The 21,622-nt window shown below is 37.7% G+C and overlaps 1 protein-coding gene across 1 annotated transcript; it reads right to left on the bottom strand.

Annotated features, from left to right (window-relative positions):
• Nucleotides 1–6,480: 6,480 nt before the first annotated feature.
• LOC141718316 (uncharacterized) lies at nucleotides 6,481–7,578 on the bottom strand. Its single transcript, XM_074520700.1, has one exon. It carries the CDS (start codon nucleotides 7,576–7,578, stop codon nucleotides 6,481–6,483), a length of 1,098 nt encoding a protein of 365 aa, XP_074376801.1.
• Between the last annotated feature and the right edge of the window lie 14,044 nt (nucleotides 7,579–21,622).

The following is a 21,622-nucleotide window of genomic DNA, read 5'->3' as shown; positions in this document are numbered from 1 at the left end:
CCGAGCAAAATCCTCAAAATCCAGAGATTGTTAATGAAGGTATTAATTCTGAGAACACTAATGAAATTATTGATTTCAATTCATTAATACGTGATCCTGGTTTGCGGAAACAAATTGAGACTTATCATCCAAATAAAAAAGATTTAATTAGGAGAGCATACATTGATCTTGGCCCATATCAACCTGTGCAAGTTTATCCCTTTTCTGTGGACAGGTCTTTCAACATAGAGAACATTTGCAAGTTAGCTGAAAAGTTTTATCCAGAAGATTTTTTGGGAGATGAAAAAATCCATCTACAGTGTGAACTACAACATTATAAGTTAGATGTTCCGGTTCATCCAGATTTGAAGAATCTGTCTACTCTTGGTGATTTATGTCATGGATTGGTAACCACAGGGAAAGCTGACATGTATCCATTAGTTGATAGACTATTAAGGCTTGTCTTGACTCTTTTAGCATCTACTGCAACATCTGAACAAGCTTTTTCTGCTATGAAAATTGTGAAAACAAGTCTTCGCAATCGAATGGAAGATGAATTTCTTAGGGATTATTTGATAGTGTATATTGAAAAGGAGATTGCGGAGACCATTTCTGCCGAGGAGATCATTGATTCTTTTTATTTGATCAAAGAAAGGCGTGCACATCTCAAATAAATCGGTATGTTTTCTACTTTTATTTATTTTGGTCCCCCCATGTTAGATTCCTGGTTCCGCCCCTGCACACCGTATTTTTTCTTCTGCTGGTTTAGCTTTTAATACAATATAAATACGTAAAATCATTGAATTGGAATACATTATTAACTATCTCCCACATACCAACAAAGAGTAAATTATAGAGTGATAATAATTGTTTGTCCTGATTTTTAAAATAGTACCCAAAATTTTAATTTCTTAAAATCCGTCAACTTTGTTTTCGCCTCTTAAAAAAGTGGTCATTATTAACATTTTGCCATTAACTATCATATTTAAAGTGTAAATTGATGGTGAATAACCTTACAATTATTTTCGAAATAGTGGTTATACTTTTACTTCAAAATATTGACATATTGTCATTGAGGAAGAGGTGTAGAAAATTTTACAGATTAGTGCTACTATTAGGCGTCGATTAAAATCATTATGTGATCATGATGTCTATGTGTTTTTTCAATGGACCTGTTATGCCCAGATCTTCTTCGAACTGAATGAACTGTCTTCGGCTAGCCAAGAACTGTCTTCGGCTGTTACCTGAAAGATAAGAGAATGCGAGTGATTGTCCCCCCGATTCACCTCCAGTGTGAGAATAAGAATCTGAATGTAAAGTGGGTTTAAGGAATACAAGAAAGTAGAGAATATTTGAGAGAATAAGTGTGTGATTGTGTATGTCTTACTTTTCTGGGATTTTTATACCCGATTTTGTCATCAATGCTTCGTCCGTTACACCTTAATTATGAAGAGTGAAAATGGGACGTTATAATTGTATAATCCCAACGGTTAGAGTAGAAGTGGGCCTCAATCTGTTGAGTTGACTAAGCCTTCGGTTCATGGACCTGTTGGGCCTTCGGCCCAATAGTATAATTGTCTGATATGCCTTCGTTCGGTGGTCCTTATTGGGTCCATATCCGACATGTCCATGTCCTTCGGCTGGGCCTTCGGACGGGTCGATGGATATCAATCTAGGCCCATATTGGGGTGAAGACATCCTAGGACGACTGCTTCGGTCTTTCCTCGATTTTCTTTTATACACGTGGCGACGTCGTGGGTGCATTAATGTGACAGCTGTCTGTCACGTCGTTTCATGGCCCCATCTCAGCCGTTGAATTTCAACTATTTTAATCTGGACCGTCTATTTCAAAAGAGGGCCAAACGTCGCCTCTTTTGGCACCCAAATCCATTTAGGCTCCTATATAAAGAGCCACAGTACACTTTTGTGTTCTTTTTATTTCTTTCCGACAACCAAATACAGACAACAACAAAGTCTCTCCAAATTCTTTCAATCACGGGCAGCAACAACTCCACTTTTTCCAATCATCCCATCTCAGTCAAGCAACATCTTCAAATTAGTCAGTTCTTTTTTGTACACTTTATGTTTTCATGCAAGTTGTTATGTGTTATTCTTTGCATGCGGGTTTAGAGGTTATTTTATGGGCTTGAGTTTAGTGTTTTTGTGTTGCTCTTTGTACGGGGTGTCCTTTCTAGGTAGGTTGTAGGACTTTTTAGGGGCGCCCAATGGGTTTAAAGAGGTCATGTGAGTTGTTCTCAGTTAAGAACTCTCTTCGTGGGGGTTTTTATTATAGAACAACCTTCGGGAGCTGACCCAGGGTGTTTAGTTCTTCCTTCTTCCCTGCCTGCTGAGTTTAAAGATGGCAGGTGAAGGCTTTCTGGGGCAAGAACTTCCTTCGGGAAAACTTTTCTGTAAAACATCCTTCGGGAGCCGACTCTGGGCATTTTCTTGTTTGCTCGATTTTTGGACATGTACTCGGTCCCCTTGTCCTCATATTATTTCCTTTTTTCGTTAATCCGAGTACATGGACTAACTAGTCTTTTTATTTCCGAATACAGAGACATGGACCGAGCGAATCCTCCAGATGAGACTTCTGTTCCGAGAGAGAACACTCTCGCTGGGACTTCTTCCATTCGTCCTGAAAGAATGGGACAGGCTCTATTTGGCTCAGTAGCATCGTATCCTAAGGCCAACAATCGTTAGGAGCTGTCGAAGGATCGCGTGGACCAAATGTACTTCGACTATTCCAAAGAGGACGAGCGTATCTACAATAGTCCTGGTGTCCCGAAGGGGTATGAAGACTGCGTCGTAGGAATCTTGGAGGCGGCGTTTAGGTGCGGCTTCAGAGTGTTGATGTTGAAGATTCTGAGGAGGCTCTTCAGCCAGATGGGAATTGCCCTGGGGTAGATAGATATGAACAGATTCATTCACATTAACTGTTTCACAACAGGTTCCTTCAGGCCGGGGTTCAGCCGCTCACTCGGTTGTTCTGGTATCATTATGATTTTCGGCTGAACCCGAAGAGTTCAGGTATCTACAATATTTCCCGTCGGGCTAGCCGAGCGGATTGGACGACCACCAACTCCAGCAACAAATCTACCCACACCCACTGGTGCTTTATCAGTGGGCCTAAGCTAGCTGAGATGTCAGTGTAGTATGATGTCAACGTTTTGACGCTCCTAATGTCGAACTTGACGGAGGAGGAGAAGGACCTTTATGCGGCCCTAGTGGACGCGAAGGTCAGCAAGCTTGGTCCCGAGGAGTTTCGGGACAAGGACTGTCTTTTAAGCTTATGGGGTGGGGGTAACAATCTCTTCCTTCATCTATTTTTCATACTTGTAGCTTTGCCATTATATGATTGCTTTCCTTTATGTTCACTCGGCATTTTCTCCCTTCAGTCTTTATGCATTATTTACTTAGCATTTCGTAGTACTTGCTCAGACTGACCTCTTTTTTGTCTTGTTTTTCAGTGTCTTCCAGGTAGGCTCTCATTTAGAGGAAGAAGGCCAAGGCGGCCAAAAAAGGGTTATGGAGGAGACAACTAGGGACAAGGCGGCCGGTAAGAATATTATTCTGGATCCTTCCGAAGAGGAGAAGGAGGAGAGGCCCGATGCTGAGAGGGCGGTCCCACTTCAACAGGCCCCTCCGGCTTCGGAAGACGATGATGGGGTCGAGTCAGAGTTTATGGGAGAGGGGGCTTCATCCAAGCGGCTCCGAAGTCGACACAGGGTCGTTCAGACCCTGGGTGGGGCATTCTGACGTCTGATCATACTGTCTACCCGACTAGGCAGTCGACGAAGGATGTGGCTTTCGACCTATGCCACGTTCTACAGCTTCTTGTTGATCTGCCTTCCTTTGCAGTGGCCTCTCCGATGGAAGCTTGTGCGGAGCTAATGTCTTTTAAGTCCCTGGTAGGTAGTTAATTTTCTTTTACTTATCTTAGGCCTTCTTCGTATTTTCTCTCTGTTCATTTGACATAATTTTGCCTTGTGTATTTTTTACAGGCTGCCCCTTGGGCTACTTCTGTGGAGGACAAGGTCCGGGACATGGAGGTCCGGATGGCCGAGGTTAAGGAGCTGGAGAGAAGGGCCACGGAGGCCGAAGAGGAGCTCGAGAGGGTGCAAACCCAAAATGAGGTGCAAGCAAAGGTGTTGCAGGCCAACAAGGAAAGGCTGGAGGTAGACCTTGCCAAGGCCAACAGGCAGATCAGTCACCAAAACGTCCAGTTGAAGAGTTCTCAAAAGGAGCTGAAGAAGAAGAAGAAGAAGAAGAAGCTGGAACAGACGGAGGAGCGTTGTTTCCAGTTCGGCGCTGACTATGTCCTGGAGAAGGCTCATGGCCTTGGCTGAGATTATAAGCAGTTGTTGGACGATAGTCTGGAGGATCCTATCGGTCAGCCAGCGGTTGAAACTCCTGCGATCTCTTCCGGTGAAGACGAAGAGCTCTCAGATGAGGACCTTCAGTCTTAGATCTTATGAATTGTAAATTTTTGAAAATTTTAATCGATACTCCTGTCTTTGAGCTTTGTAATTTAACTCGCCTTGGACAAAGTTTCTTTAAGTTTTAATGCATCTTTCTTTTCTTTTGTCAACATTGTTTATTTTTCTGTATTCATTGCATCTTCGACATTACTTTCACCTTAGAAATTTCAATTTGTGTGTATAGTACCCCTGCATCTTTGGCCCCCAAGTGTTATAGGGCCGAGGCCTTAGTCCGAAGAGAACCTCGGGTCATTAAAACGGAGAAGAAAAGTCTTTTCGGGCAAAGGAACAAGGGGGATGGCCTTCTTTGGGTTTCCCCTAGGCCAATGCCCCTTCGTTCCATCAGTCAAAACTGGTACTTGTAAAAATTAAGGCTAGAATTGTAACATTCAAAGTAACACTGAACCGAGAAGGGAGAGGGCTCGTTTTCTTCGGGATCGCCCCTAAACGAGGCCTTATTCGCTCTCTAGGTTTACTTGTAAAAATTTTGATGCATGATTGGAGGACGAAGGGTTTGTCTTCTTCGTGATCTTTTCTAGACAAGGCCTTCTTCGTCATTCGGCAATATTGCATTTCTTTCTATAGTGAAAGTGAGAAATTATAAGGGAAGGGCGAAGGGGAAAGTTTTTTTTCAATATTTCTCTTAGACGTTCTTCGTTCGTCCTTGCCGCATGTATTCTCTTCGTAATTTAGTAACAGTCATAGGGTAAAGGATATTCATCTATTTAGGATTGCTCCTAGATAATATCCATTGGCCCTTTATCTCAAGTAAAGCAAACGCGGCGGCAGAATGGTTTATCTTCTTCGGGATCGCCCATAAATAATACTCATTCGGCTGCTTAGTTTGTAATAATTTTTTAAGTAATAAATTTTCTAGAAAGAAATGCATTTTTGTTGATCATTAAATCATTACACTTTACATATGAAACTCGGAAATAAAGTTCAATTGAGAAATAAAAGAAAATTTTCTTACTGATAAAATTTTCGGAGGTGACTGACATGTCAAGTGTTTTTGATTGCTTCGCCATCTAGTGTTTCTAGCTTGTAGGTTCCTGGGCGAATGACATCAGTTACTTTGTATGGCCCTTCCCAGTTTGACTGAAGTTTCTCTCGTCTTATCAGGATGGATGCGGCTAATTCTCTTAGGACCAGGTCTCCGATGCCAAACAACCTCTTTTTAATTCCAGAGTCATAGTGTTGGGCTACCTACAGTAAGTATTTCATGTTCTTTGATGGGAAACCTCTCTTTCCTCTTCTAACAAGTCCACATTTGCCCTTAATCCGAAGTTATTGATATCCACATTGTAGACTTCAGTTCTGTAAGACTCTAGGCTCACTTCAATCGAAATCGGGGCATCTGTTCCATAGGCCAACCGAAAAGGAGTTTCCTCAGTGGAGGACCTAGGCATTGTTCGGTAAGCCCATAAGACCCAAGGTAGCTCTTCAGCCCATTTTCCCTTGGATTCACCTAACATATTCGTTATTTCTCGAAAGATTATTTTATTCGCTGCTTCGATTGCTCCGTTCCCCTGGGGATGCGTGATTGAACTGAACTTCTTTTGATTTCTGAAGTGATGCAGACACCTTCGAAACTTGTTTCCAACAAAATGGGTTCCATTATCCGAAACATAAATTTTTGGAATTCCAAAACTGAGAATGATCTGCTCCAAAAAGAACTTCTTGGCTGCTTCTTTAGTTATGGCGGATAACGACCGGGCTTCGACCCACTTGGTCATATAGTCGATGGCAATTATGCTGTATTTTTCCTGTTTGGTGCTAGTATGGAGAATTACGACTATGTATATGGCCCACATGGTGAATGGAATGGGGCTAAAAATAGAAGTAATTTCTTCGGGAGGTTGCTTCGGAACTGTGGCAAACAACTGGCATTGTTCGTATTTTTTCGCATATTCACTCGCATCGGCTCGCATAATCGGCCAAAAGAATCCTTAACGAAGGATCTTAAAGGCGAAAGACCGATCGACCAGGTGTTCTCCGCAAATTCCTTCGTGCACCGCTTCTAGGGTTTTATGTTGCTCTTAGTATTCAAGCACCTTAAGAGGGGATGACTGACAGATCGGCGGTACATTCTTCCATTGACAATTGTGTAGCTTGATGCCCTGTACTTTATTTTTAGGGCTTCCCTTCGATCTAAGGGCAGGATTCCCTTTTCCAGAAAATTTCGAATCGGAGTCATCCAATCGGTGCCTTGGTAAATTTCCAGACATTCTTTTTTCTCAATCGAATGCGTCTTGGCATCAGTGAGGTAGATAGAACCGGTTAGGCCATGTATCTCATCCGAAGCTATCTTGGAGAGGGCATCCACCCGACTATTATTTTCCCTGCCTATTTGACTTAGCTCAAGAGTTTCAAATGACAAAGAAGCATTTTTTACCTTAGTGTTATATTCCTTTGTACGAAGATCTCTTTGCTCATAATCTCTTGAGAAGTGTTTGACTACTAACATAGAATCACTGAACGCCCTTAAATGCTTTGCCTCGAGACTTCGGGCCAGCTCCATTCCTAATAGGAGGGCTTCGTACTCTGTTTCATTACTGGTGAGGGGAAAGTTGAATCGTATAGCCTGACATATCTCAAACCCTTCGGGGCTGGAAAATATTAAGCCGACCCCACACTTCTTCCAGGAGACCGACCCATCCACAAAAAGCTTCCATTTACCCGGGGTCTGAATAAGTTGTTCTTCCGGTGTAAGGTCCTGCGTCCCTGAAAACGTGCATTCGACCATGAAATCTGCCAAGGCTTGAGCTTTGATCGACGTTCGGGGGACATACTCGAGGTCAAATTCCCCCAATTCGATGGACCATGCCACGACCCTTCCCGAAGCTTCTGGTCTTGTCAAAATTTTCTTCAAAGGCTGGTCAGTAACAACCTGAACCGTTCGGCTCTGGAAATAGTATCGCAATTTTTGGGATGCCATGACCAGCCCATATGCGAATTTCTCGGCATTGGGGTACCTTCTTTCTGCATCCTTAAGGACGCGAGATATGTAGAAATTGGGATGTTGGTTACCCTCATGATTTTTCACAAGTACTGCCCCCAGTGTTCTGTCAGACACGGCTAAGTATAGTTGAAGTGTTTCCTTCAGATCATGCCTCATTAAGAGTGGTGCCTTAGTGAGATATTGTTTCACTTCTTCGAACGCCTTTTAACATTTGAGCCCCCACTCAAAATTCTTTGACCCTTTGAGCACGACGAAGAAAGGAAGTGCCTTCTCGACTGATCTGGAAATGAAACGTTAAAGGGCGGCCAGTCGGCCGGTCAGCTTTTGGATATTTCTGATGTATTTAGGGGCTTCCATGTTAATAACTGCTTCAATTTTTTCTGGATTCGCCTCTATCCCACGGGTACAGACCATGTAGCCTATAAACTTTCCACTTGACACCCTAAAAATGCACTTGTTCGGATTGATCCTCATGTTATTTCTTCGGAGTGTCTCAAAATATTCTTTTAAATCCTCGGCATGATCTTGGAACAGGGATTTTACGATCATATCATCCACATAGGCTTTCATATTCCGACTAATCTGCTCCTTGAACACTTTGTTCACCATTCGTTGGAATATGGCTCCAGCGTTCTTAAGTCCGAAGGGCATTTTGATATAAGCATAAGTTCCCTTCGGAGTTATGAACGATGTCTTGGGAAAATCCTTGTCGTTCATGGCAATTTGATGATAACCAAAAAAAGAACAAAAAAACTAAGTACCTGGTATCCGATCGTGGTATCTATCAGTTGATCGATGCTGGGTAGGGGGTAGTGGTCCTTTGGGCAAGCCTTATTGAGATATGATTAGTCCACACACATCATCCACTTTCTATTGGATTTCTTAACGACCACCACGTTAGCCAACCAGTCAGGGTATTAAACTTGGCCTCCAATAGCTTTTCCACTTCAACCTCAATTACCTTCTGCCATTCGGCTGCGAAAGTCCTCTTCTTCTGCTTTACCTGTTTGGCATCGGGCTGTATATTAAGACAATGTTTGGCCGTCTTGGGATCCAAACGAGGCATATCTTCTAGCTTGTTAGGTCCAAATGTACATACAGAGGGGGATGAATGTATGTTCTTCATTTTCTAAAATTAATTGCAGCGGAAAATAAACCTCGAAAACAAAATAAAAAACACAAAGAGATTTACGGAATAATTCTTATTATTAAGAAATTAAACCGTAAAGGTTTGCTTACAACTCCGAATATAAATAATTCGAAGCAACAAATATAGAGAGAACCAAAATAATAACTCTTAATCTAGGGTTCTATCTATCACTCTAAGAATTCAAAACTTCTATCAAAAGATATTAAATACAATCAAGAGAGCTTTAAATAATGAGTGTTACAAGTTTGTAAGGCTTTAATTGGTGTGAAATAAATTGGACAGCACTTCTCTCCTTAATTTCAATAAATAAAATCAACTAACTCTACAAGAAAAAATTTGCAGAGCTTCGATAGTGTTTTTGCTAAGAAGTGTTTTCAATCTGCTGCAATTCTCTTATTTTGTAGAAGGTAGAATGTAGGAGAGATAGAGGATAACACGTGGATAATTTTCATACAAGTGTTTCAATTTACAGCTTGCAGGATTAATTTGTATGGCAACCAGAGTAATAGAATTGCCATAGAATAATTTTTGCATGGCGACCAAGAGATAGTGTCTGAGGAGACTAACTGTAATTCAGCGTCGTCATTTGTCTTTGAGACTCATTCGCCTATGGCGACCTTGAGGAGTAGAAGATAGTAATTTTCAATTTTTATTTATTTTGATAGATTTGATTTCTTTTGTCGACACACATCAAGCAGACAGGGAGGTCGCCATAGGTGCGCCGACCTTTCCTTAACATTTTATTCACCTATGGTGATATGTGTTGTACAAAGAAATAAATAAACTACTACATTCAGCTGCCAGGAGAAAGTCATTCGGGAAAAGAAACCAGGCGCCTAGGGTACTGTTGAGACGCACTCACACAAAAGAAAGAGGAGGGGTGGAGGCGTGCGATGCACGGGCGCGTGGGGAGTGTCACGAGTGAAAAAGATATGTCCTAAGTCCAATCATGTATGAGTATTTAGGAATAACTTTTATGTAATCTGTTTTGATTTCATTGATATTAATAAAAGACTTGTTTTGTTTTTATTGCGGGCTCTATCTATTTTAAGTGTTTAAATAAAATGTACCACAGTTTAGAGTAAAGTTTTTTATGGATTGTGATGAGATCATAATAATGAGACCTAAAAGATGATAACTCTAAACTTAAATAGTTCCTAGTCATAGGATTACTAACTGGTAATTAGTAATCCGCAAAGATCAGTACATACTATGCTTGCTTCATTATGAAGGATGTTTGTTCTCATAGACATTTGTGTGGTGACACTATAACTAGTATGTAGGTGCTTATTATAGAATAAGTTCACTGAACATGACTCACACAGCTGAACAACTGATGGAGTTCACTCACGTGTCAGCAGTTGTTCATATAGTGATAGTTGTACATGTATCCTTAGACTTGAGGTCATCATAACCATCTTGTGTACACTGAACTATGCTTTGGTTTAGTTTTTAGTCTCCAGGGACAATTATAAGGGCTCTACTGGGTATAGGAATTTGTACACGAAGATAGTGTATGATCAATAAAGGATCTACCCCTTCCAGTGAAGGAAGAGAATTTTCAATGCTGATCCACTTATGCTAGTTCAGGAATCTCTGGCCAGAGTGAATGAAATTAGAAAGGAGTTTCTAATTTACATTAAATAGAACTAAGCATAGTGAATGGGAAAGCAAATGATTAAATAAGATAGGCTTGACACAAGTTCCATGCCTTGTATTTAATCGTGACATTGCAGGGTAGAAGGAATTGATTGTACGGTAACTACTCACTGTATAGGTTCTTGGTATTCTAAGCAGTGAATTCGTATTATCCGGATAGTCGCGATATGCTGAGAAGTATCCCTCACGATGTAGAATAAATATGATTAATTTATTAATTAATCATATTTAATGAATTAGATAATTTATATAAATAATGATAAAATAGTTTTATTATTATTTATTTCTACTACCGGCTTAATATTGAACCTACAGGGTCACACCACAAAAGAGAATCATTTAATTGTGGAGGAATTAATTAATAATGGATGGTATTTATTTATTTGTGAAATAAATAAATAATTAGCAGATTTAATAATTGATTAAATGAGATTTAATTAATTCTTAATATTATTAATTAAGAATTTAATTTTGGAAATTAAATCAAGTGAGAGAATTATTTTTCTAAAGTGTTTAGAAAAGGGATTAATGATTAAAAGGTGTTTTAATAATTAGTTAATTGGTTAATAAGAATAATCAATTAAAGGGTTAATAATAATAATATTTTATGGAAAAATTTCAGCTGAAAATTTTGCCTATAAATATACTATTATAAACCCTATTTGCATCAACCCAAATAATTTACCCTAATTCTAAAGTAGAACAAGAGGGAGGCAACTAATTCTCTCAACCTCTTCCTCCTCCATCACATTGTACTCTTGGTGGATACCCGTGGAGTGCTTCACACTTGAGGAGCAGCTGCTAGGGATCTCCGCTCATCGTTCTTGGATCGCTATTAAAGACCTCCATCTTTTCATTAATGTAAAGCTTCTTAAGGTAAACATACTGAACTATGAATTAAATATTATTTTTCGCATGGATCCTGCGGACGGTTTCGTTTTTTTTAAGATTTAAATTCACGTTTTCTATGCGTTTATGTGCTAAAAACCCTTCAATGGCATCAGAGCTACTTGTGAAAAGTTTTTAATTCGTTTATGTGTTTAACTGTTTTCGATATATGAGCATGTACGTGATTCGCCATGATTTGATGTTGATATAATATGCTTATATATGTATGGTTTTAAATATATGATATTCATATGAGTTGTATAATCATAAGATGATTATGTAATCTGTATATATACTGATATATACATGATTGATGTTTGTTCTAATTATGAGAATCATATTAGATACGGATTCTGAATTGGCTGCTGCAGATTTGCTGAAATCTGGGTCTGGTGTCCGATTTACGCAAACGAATACCCTATTCAATAGATAAACGAGCGTCTGAACAAAACTGATAGCTAAAGCTATTAACGACTCGTCTGTAAGGCGTTTGACGTCGTTTACTGCCCGTAAACAGTGATTCTTATTTTTCTGATTTGATTATAATTTTTCTGATTTTTGTCATATTTTTTTTTATGATTAGATCATGGATAATATGATATGTTAAGATCAGATTGTGTATTTTAATATGCTTTTATGTGTTGTATGAGCATGGTGGATGGTTATGGCCTTTCGACCTTAGTGTAATGGTTTTGGTTTTGGTTTTAAATACGACTTGCATGTCGTCAATCTTTGTAATCATAAATCTCGAATGTAACTCGAGTTATTCTTGTAAGTTCATTAGATTAGTTTTACTTTCAATCTATGTAATGTAATTGAAGACTCAAGAAGGCTATCTAATGAAGGTGATACAAAGAAGAAGACTTATGTAAAAAGTAGTTGTATTTATTTCCATCACCATATTAGATTGACCTTGATCTTTATCATAAGCTTGATAAAGATCACATAGGATGGGGCCATAACCAAACACATTTACTTTATTGCACTTTACATTTACTTGTTTATTTAATTTTATATATGAGATATATGCCTATGTTTACCATGCGATGATAGATTTAGGTGAACTTAAATCAATATAAGGCGTGCTCTAGAAAATCTAGAATATGAATCGTTTCTTGCCTTAATATAAATATTATGAATACGATCATGAGATTCTTGTGTTTATGAAACACGTAATTGAATATGAATTTTCAATATTGAGAGAAAGGATGATTCTGTCAACAACAGATTTCTATCTGTAAGAAAGGGTTATTAAGTGATGCCACTTGACAATGCTCCACCCGATCTGGGAATCATCTAATTATCGATTATTGATTTGAAATATTTAATTTAAAAGGAAGAATCTCTTTATAATATGATTATGATTGTAACGTAATATAATCCCTCTAAAATTAAATAATATCAAGTAGTAATTGGCCAATGACACAACGGGCTTGTGTCGGTCATAGCCTTCCAACATGATAGAAAATGGTTCTTATTTTTAAATCATTGTCGTTTCGTGCCACAGCCGAGGGCTTTGATTTCGAAATAAGAAATACTTTTCTATTACATAGAGATGTGTACATTGAATTAGAATCTAAAGGTCGTTACGTGCCACAGCCGTGGGCCGTTGGAGACTGATTCAATTGTATGAAATGTTGGGTTAGACTTGACTTAGAATATTGAGTTTGTCGTGCCACAGCCGTGACTCAATTATTCAAGAGGCTAAAGTTATATTAGGGAATAACATAAGATGTAATTGACAAGAGTTGTCTGCCTATTGAACATCACATGACGTTTCGTGCTACAGCCGAGGTTGTGTGATGGAATGTAGGATCCCTATTCCCACTAGCATTATGAATGCTTAATTTTCACTTAGGGGGTTGAATAAATTAGATAAACTAGTGGGAGACACTTATGAATAAAGACCCGATTCATATAGTGTTTTGAAATGAAATTGAATATTTGCTAAGTGTTGTTTATCATTTACAGATTTACTATATTCATCATGTCTTCTGCACTATCACTCCGGAGCATACTAGATGCTCACAAGTTGACTGGTCCTAATTTAGCTGTTTGTTTTCACTATAACAAGTTGGGGCACTGGAAGAGGAACTGCAAGGTTTACCTTGCAGAATTGAAGAAGAAGAAGGGTAGTAAGACTACCGCTTCTGATTCAGGCATGTTCATGATCGAAGTTAATATGTCACTAGGTCAAATTTCTACTTGGGTATTAGATACCGCCTGTGGTTCTCATATTTACAATTCGTTGCAAGGACTAAAGGGAAGTAGGACTCTTGAAAAAGATGAGGTGATTCTACGTATGGGCAATGGAGCAAGGGTTGCGGCCATATCTGTAGGATCATTTAGTTTACATATGCCTACGGGAAAGACTATTATTTTAAATAATTGTTATTACGTTCCCTCTATTGTGAGGAATATTGTTTCTATTCCTATGTTGGATTTGGATGGTTTTTCATTTATTATTAAGAATAATGAATGTTCTATCCTTAGAGATAATGTTCTTTATGGACGTGGTATTTTAAATAATGGTCAGTATGTATGTGACGTAGAGCATGATTTACTTCAGATTGAACAAACTCACAAAAAAAAATGAGATGATGAAAATCTGACCTATTTATGACATTGTAGGCTAGGTCATATTAGTGAAAATAGACTGCGGACATTGCATAAGGAAGGGTTACTTGACCCCTTTAATTTTGAATCATATCCTACATGCGAGTCTTGTCTATTGGGTAAAATGACCAAATCTCCATTTAGTGGACATGGAGAGAGGGCTGTAGATTTGCTAGGATTGGTACACACAGATGTATGTGGACCAATGTCTACGCAAGCCATGGGTGGATTTTCATACTTCATTACTTTCATAGATGATAGATCTAGATTCGGATATGTGTATTTGATGAAACACAAGTCTGAAGCCTTTGAAAAGTTCAAAGAATATAAACACGAAGTGGAGAAACAAACCAAACACAGTATTATAACTCTTCGATCAGATCGAAGTGGTAAATACTTGAATGGAGAGTTTCTAGATTATCTCAAAGAAAATGGTATAGTCTCCCAGTGGACTCCTCCATATACTCCACAGTTAAATGGGGTATCTGAAAGGAGAAATCGAACTTTGTTAGACATGGTTCGGTCCATGATGAGCTATGCGAATCTTCCAGTATTCCTATGGGGTTATGCATTGGAAACCTCAACATATTTACTGAATAAGGTGCCTTCCAAATCTGTTCCTCAAGCTCCATATGAGATATGGAAAGAAAGGAAACCGAGTCTTAAACACGTTAAGATTTGGGGATGTCCAGCTTATGTCAAGAAAGTTGACTCAGATAAGCTGGAATCTCGATCCGTAAAATGTAATTTTGTGGGATATCCTAAAGAGACTTTGGGGTATTACTTTTACACCGATCATCGGGTGTTTATCTCCAGACATGCTACCTTCTTGGAAAAGGAGTTTATCCTTGAAGGAAACAGTGGGAGCAAAATTGAACTTGATGAAGTTCAAGCAGCACAAACTACTACGGATCAAGTGGAAACACATGTTCAGACTGAACAACCTTCTGTGGAGCAGCCCATTCGTAGGACAAGGAGAGTGTCTCGCCAACCTGGGAGGTATTATGGCCTTATCATTGAGAATGGCAATGAGTTGTCAATCATTGATGATGATGACCCTGTGACATATAATGAGGCTATGAGTAGTGTTGACTCAGAGAAATAACATAGTGCCATAAAATCCGAAATGGAATCTATCTATACCAACCAAGTATGGACTCTGGTTGAGGCGCCTGAAGGTGTTAAGCCTATTGGGTGCAAGTGGGTATACAAAAGAAAGATTGGAGCAGATGGCCAGGTGGAGACCTATAAGGCCAGGCTCGTGGAAAAAGGATTCAAACAAAGGCAAGGGATTGACTTTGATGAAACTTTTTTGCCTGTAGCCCTGTTAAAATCAATTCAGATTTTGCTTGCGATTGCTGCTTACTACGACTATGAGATCTGGAAAATGGACGTGAAAACGGCCTTCCTCAATGGGGAACTTGAGGAGGAAGTGTATATGACATAGCCAGAGGGTTTTCTTTCCAAGGGAAATGAACACCTAGTGCGTAAGCTGCTGCGAACCATATATGGTTTAAGGCAAGCTTCTCGTAGATGGAACATCCGTTTTGATGAGACAATCAAAGAGTTTGGTTTTATCAAAAACATAGATGAACCAAGTGTCTACAAGAAGGTTAGTGGGAGCGCGGTAACATTTCTTGTATTGTATGTGGATGACATACTTCTTATAAGAAATGATATACCGATGCTACAATCAGTCAAAGTATGGCTATCAAAGAACTTCACCATGAAGGACTTGGGAGAAGCATCCTACATTCTCGGTATGAAGATCTATAGAGATAGATCTAGAAGAATGATAGGTCTTACCCAGGGTGCATACATCCAGAAAGTGCTTAAAAGGTTTAGCATGGAAAACTCCAAAAGAGGTCTCATACCAATGAGCCATGGAGTGTCCCTTTCCGAAAAAATATCTCCTAAGACACCTGAGGAAAGAGAGCCTATGAGTAAGATTCCTTATGCTTCAACAATGGATCTATCATGTACGCGATGTTGTGTACTAGGCCTGATGTTGCTTATTCAATTAGTGCGATGAGCATATATCAGTCCAATCCAGGTGAAGACCACTGGAAAGCAGTGAAAAACATCCTTAAGTACTTGCGAAGGACTCAGAACATTTTTCTTATTTTTGGTGGTGAATCTGAGTTGAAAATAGAGGGTTATACTGACTTTAGTTTTCAATCAGAGAGTGATAGCAAATCCATGTCAGGGTACGTGTTTACTCCGAATGGTGGTGCGATTAGTTGGAAGAGTTCCAAAAAGTCTACAACGGCTGACTCCACAGCGGAAGCACAATATATAGCTGCAAGTGAGGTTGCAAAAGAAGCCGTTTAGATGAGGAAATTTGTTTCTGACTTGGGAGTTGTTCCTAGCGTTGAAGAGCCTATTGTGTTGTATTGTGCTAACAACGCAGTAATAGTACAAGCCAAGGAACCTAGGTCTCATAAAAATTCCAAACATGTCCTGCGGCGCTTTCATCTGATTAGGGAGATTATTGAAAGAGGAGATGTCAACGTCGAGAGAGTTGACACATATGACAACGTAGCAGACCCACTCACAAAGCCACTTTCTCAAAGTCACTTTGATCGTCATAAAGACAAGATGGGTATTAGATACCAGAGTGATTGGCTTTAGTACAAGTGGGAGATTGAAAGAGATATGTCCTAAGTCCAATCATGTATGAGGATTTAGGAATAACTTTTATGTAATCTGTTTTGATTTCATTGATATTAATAAAAGACTTGTTTTGTTTTTATTGCGGGCTCTATCTATTTTAAGTGTTTAAATAAGATATACCACAGTTTAGAGTAAAATTTTTTATGGATTGTGATGAGATCATAATAATGAGACCTAAAAGATGATAACTCTAAACTTAAATAGTTCTTGGTCGTAGGATTACTAACTGGTAATTAGTAATCCGCAAAGATCGGTACATACTATGTTTGCTTTATTATGAAGGATGTTTGTTCTCATAGACATTTGTGTGGTGACACTATAGCTAGTATGTAGGTGCTTATTATAGAATAAGTTCACTGAACATGACTCACACAACTGAACAACTGATGGAGTTCACTCACGTGTCAGCAGTTGTTCACATAGTGATAGTTGTACAAGTATCCTTAGATTTGAGGTCATCATAGTCATCTTGTGTACACTGAACTATACTTTAGTTTAGTTCTCAGTCTCCAGGGACAATTATAAGGGCTCTACTGGGTATAGGAATTTGTACACGAAGATAGTGTATGATCAATAAAGGATCTACCCCTTCCAGTGAAGGAAGAGAATATTCAATGTTGATCCACTTATGCTAGTTCAGGAATCTATGGCCAGAGTGAATGAAATTAGAAAGGAGTTTCTAATTTACATTAAATATAACTAAACATAGTGAATGGGAAAGCAAATGATTAAATAAGATAGGCTTGACACAAGTTCCATGCCTTGTATTTAATCGTGACATTGCAGGGTAGAAGGAATTGATTGTACGGTAACTACTCACTGAATAGGTTCTTGATATTCTAAGAAGTGAATTCGTATTATCCGGATAGTCGCGATATGCTGAGAAGTATCCCTCACGATGTAGAATAAATATGATTAATTTATTAATTAATCATATTTAATGAATTAGAGAATTTATATAAATAATGATAAAATAGTTTTATTATTATTTATTTCTACTACCAACTTAATATTGAACCTACAGGGTCACACCACAAAAGAGAATCATTTAATGGTGGAAGAATTAATTAATAATGGCTGGTAATTATTTATTTCTGAAATAAATAATTAATTAGAAGATTTAATAATTGATTAAATGAGATTTAATTAATTCTTAATATTATTAATTAAGAATTTAATTTTTGAAATTAAATCAAGTGAGAGAATTATTTTTCTAAAGTGTTTAGAAAAGGGATTAATGATTAAAAGGTTTTTTAATTATTAGTTAATTGGTTAATAAGAATAATCAATTAAAGGGTTAATAATAATAATAATATTTTATGGAAAATTTTCAGCTGAAAATCTTGCCTATAAATATATTATTATATACCCTATTTGCCTCAACCCAAATAATTTACCATAATTCTAAAGTAGAACAAGAGTGAGACAACTAATTCTCTCAACCCCTTCCTCCTCCATCACATTGTACTCTTGGTGGATACTGGTGGAGTGCTTCACACTTGAGGAGCAGCTGCTAGGGATCTCCGCTCATCGTTCTTGGATCGCTATTAAAGACCTCCATCTTTCCATTAATGTAAAGCTTCTTAAGGTAAACATACTGAACTACGAATTAAATATTATTTTTCGCATGGATCCTGCGGAGGGTTTCAGTTTTTTTTAAGATTTAAATTGATGTTTTCGCTGCATTTATGTGCTAAAAACCCTTCAACTAGCAGCAAAATACAGCTGCCAATTTTCTGAGTTTGTGTACTGATTTCTCTATTTGGTTTTTCATTTATTTGTTAAATCCACCTGGGGCCCGCACTGAATAATGAGAGTATGAGGCTGTCGTACTTTATTTATTTTGAAAACTGAGATTTGAGCTTCTGAGATTTTGCATGCAAGTAATTTTTGTCCATTGAATAAACAAACACCCTTTTATTTTCTGTTGAACCAAGGAGCTGGTCTCGCGAGCTGTGCACATAAATAAATAGATGTCATTTCTTTTCTTTCAAATAATAGGATTTTCTGGCTGGTAATTTAAAAATAAATACTTGACATTTAAAATAAATAAATAAATAAACTTTGAGTTTATTTATTTATTTAAATAAATTTCAAACATTAATTTTAATTTACCAAAATTAAATATTGACATTAAATTAAATAAATAAATGTTTTGAGATTCATTTATTCATTTAATAAAAATCAATTTTAATATATTTATTTTAAAATCAAGTTATGATCTAAAATTAAATAAATAAATGAGAAAATTTTGATTTATTCATTTAATAAAGAATCAGTCATTGATTAAAAATAAATCCCGTAAATCCTTGAGTTGTACTCCTCTGTATCTGCAGGCCTTCTAATCTCCGGGGTTTTGTACCTTAATATATTTCCAGACTCCTCGAGTACAAAAACCACTTAACAGTGTTCCTAAATATAATACTCCATTTCCTTTCACGGATCACTGACGTCTTGTGCGCATGTCTAGTTCACAAATGACTAGTTCCGCTCTCGGGCCTTCGTTTTATACCCGTACAAACCACTGTTAAGATTTCAACCAAATACAACCAACTTCATGGGGAATCCTTGAGGTCTTTACACGGATCCTGATAACTGCTTCGAATGACTTCAACCTTATTCCTCCGTTGTCTGAACATATTAATGAATTCCATACGGATCATTGTTGACGTCTTCTTCACTGTAGCTAACAAAACCTTTTGTGCATATACCCAATAAACAATTTGTACTGATCCTAGTGGAACATGGATTATTTCAAAGTCCTTGTTCTATGTTGAGTTATCCAAACCAGTATTGTTGAGTTAAACGTACAACTTCAATCTTGCTCAACAATCTCCCCCTATTTGACTGTTACACCTGACGGTCAAATAATAATGGAGAAACAAAAGTTTGGAGGGTAACACAACTAACCTTATCCAAAAAACTTCAATCAGCTTTCAACTTTCAATCTTGGACTTGGAAATAATAATATCTTATATCTACCGCATCTTCTATATGCATTCCGCTTCAACAGAGAACAAATTATTCTCTCCCTTTTGTAAAGTTGCAGATAGATACGTCTTCCAAACACTATCTTCAATAATCTTCAGATCTTCCCATAAAGCACATAGAAAATATTTTGGAATCCGGAACCAAAACCCAATAATCTATCTCCCCTAAGATGAAGAACCCATTTCTTAGTACAATAAAGTTAGAAATCCTTCTTCTTAGTTACAGAAAGACTATCAGTTCATAATCTCTTTATAATCTCTCCCCCTTAGTTGAGTAATCCTTCAAAATGTATTCAGAGTAAAACCTTAGGATCAACCCACCAAGTGAAGAGACTATTTGGTAACCATTCCTCACAGTGCAAGTGTGTGATTTCTGTTTAGTGATCTCACATTGTGTTTCACTCCGCTCTACACTCAAGTGTTTGTCACTCAGTCTCACAGTGTGTCACTCACTCAAAGCTCCAAACATCTAAGTGTACCTGCGAGAAAATCCTTTTCATAGAAAAGTTGCCTTCCACCTTCAAGGATTGAAACTCTCAGTCAAGAGATTCAGAAATGTTCCTTCTGATAGGGGAAATTAGGATTCTTTTAAATGGCAGAATTCCTGATATCCCTAAACTTCCATGAAGAAGTATACCTTATAAACTCGTCAGTTAATATCTGAGTCCTCATTTATAAGTTGCTATTTTGACTAAGTCAAAATCATATCCAAATTTGAATTATGGGAAGATAACTAGTGATCAAAGATATGCCATTAGGGATCAAAGATTTCTTCTGAACTCTGTGAGGACTTCTCAAAGTAACCAACCAGGATCATATGTTCTAATTCAAAATCAGAGATAAATATTAGAACATGATCCAGTATTTCAACCTATTGCCATTGACCTTGATATGGTTTGATAATGATTGTTGTGTCAATACCTTCCTTGTGTGTGTGAATCTCACACGTGCATTGGAAACATTTTAACCAAGGGGTAGTGACTCTTATACAGATGCCCTGGATGATAGGTGATTTTTCAATAGATAACATTCTATTGGGAGAATGCACCTAGTAACTGTTTATATGCCTTTTTCAGCTCTATATCCTTTTGAGAGAATACATATGGGCTTACATTTGTCTTAGGTTATAGATACTCCACTTCTTTGTGAGAGACAGAGCTGTAGGGTTGACATTTCCTTCCTTATGTGGTGCTTCTTGGCACTATCTTCCTCATTCTCAACACAACTCCAAAATCAAATGGTAATTTTGTCTAATCACTGAGTTTATATCTCAAAAAAATTAAGTGAATCGGAGCAAAATTTGGGGGATGTATCAGAGTAAGGTAATGGAATATTGTTTGAGAAATGTTTGGTTCTAATGACTTGGGTTAGAACCTATGATATTTGATAGGCTCTTAGTCAGTTCCTAGGACCATTGAGGGTGTTAAAGATCACAAACATCCGAAGTATAATATCAGAGAATTTAATGATCAAGAACAGAGTAGTCTCAAAACTAGAGATCTTTTACCTTTACTTACCACCATATGGATTCATGAAGGATGTCTTAGATGATCATGCGTTCTGATTATTTTAACAATGCTACTCAAACAAATCTTATCAACTCAAAACAGTTCAAAGTTAGTCCAATACAGATCAATACTATAGAGGAAAGAGATGAACATTATTTTAAGCTTATAAGACATGCATAATGTAATTAGAGTATAATAAATATATCGGGATCAAATATCCAAAATAAAACATAAGCATATCAAGATCATCAGAGTTACACACAGAGTCAACACTTAAGTCATACAAGCCATTAATTATGCCAGGAGTATATCCAACAAGTATGCACCAATTGATTAGTCAACACAAGACTGAACCAATTTAAAATTTACTCCTAACATAATCATATCACAACCATTAATAGTTATGCAGCAAATTTATTCTAACACAAGACAGATAGAGTTATTTTAGTATAAACAGAGAATCGGAGTGACCAAGGATTCTGATGTCAGGGTTTGCCTAGGGTCTGAAACTCAACAATCATACAGAATTACTCAGGAAACATGATACAATCACACGGAATATAAACAGAGTAATCAATCTAGTTGTACAAAATCTTAAGCAGGATCTAAGCCTATAAATCAGAATAATGATAGAATCACAAAAGAGATTACAAAATCTTAAATCAGAGTGCAAAAATATTGAGATGTGTGTGTGTGTGCTAAGATAATTATCAATA

Source organism: Apium graveolens, chromosome 4 (assembly GCF_009905375.1).
Source record: "Apium graveolens cultivar Ventura chromosome 4, ASM990537v1, whole genome shotgun sequence".
In the NCBI taxonomy this organism is placed as follows: domain Eukaryota; kingdom Viridiplantae; phylum Streptophyta; class Magnoliopsida; order Apiales; family Apiaceae; genus Apium; species Apium graveolens.
Note: the sequence above shows the minus strand (reverse complement) of the source record. Positions and strands in the feature narration are given on the sequence as shown.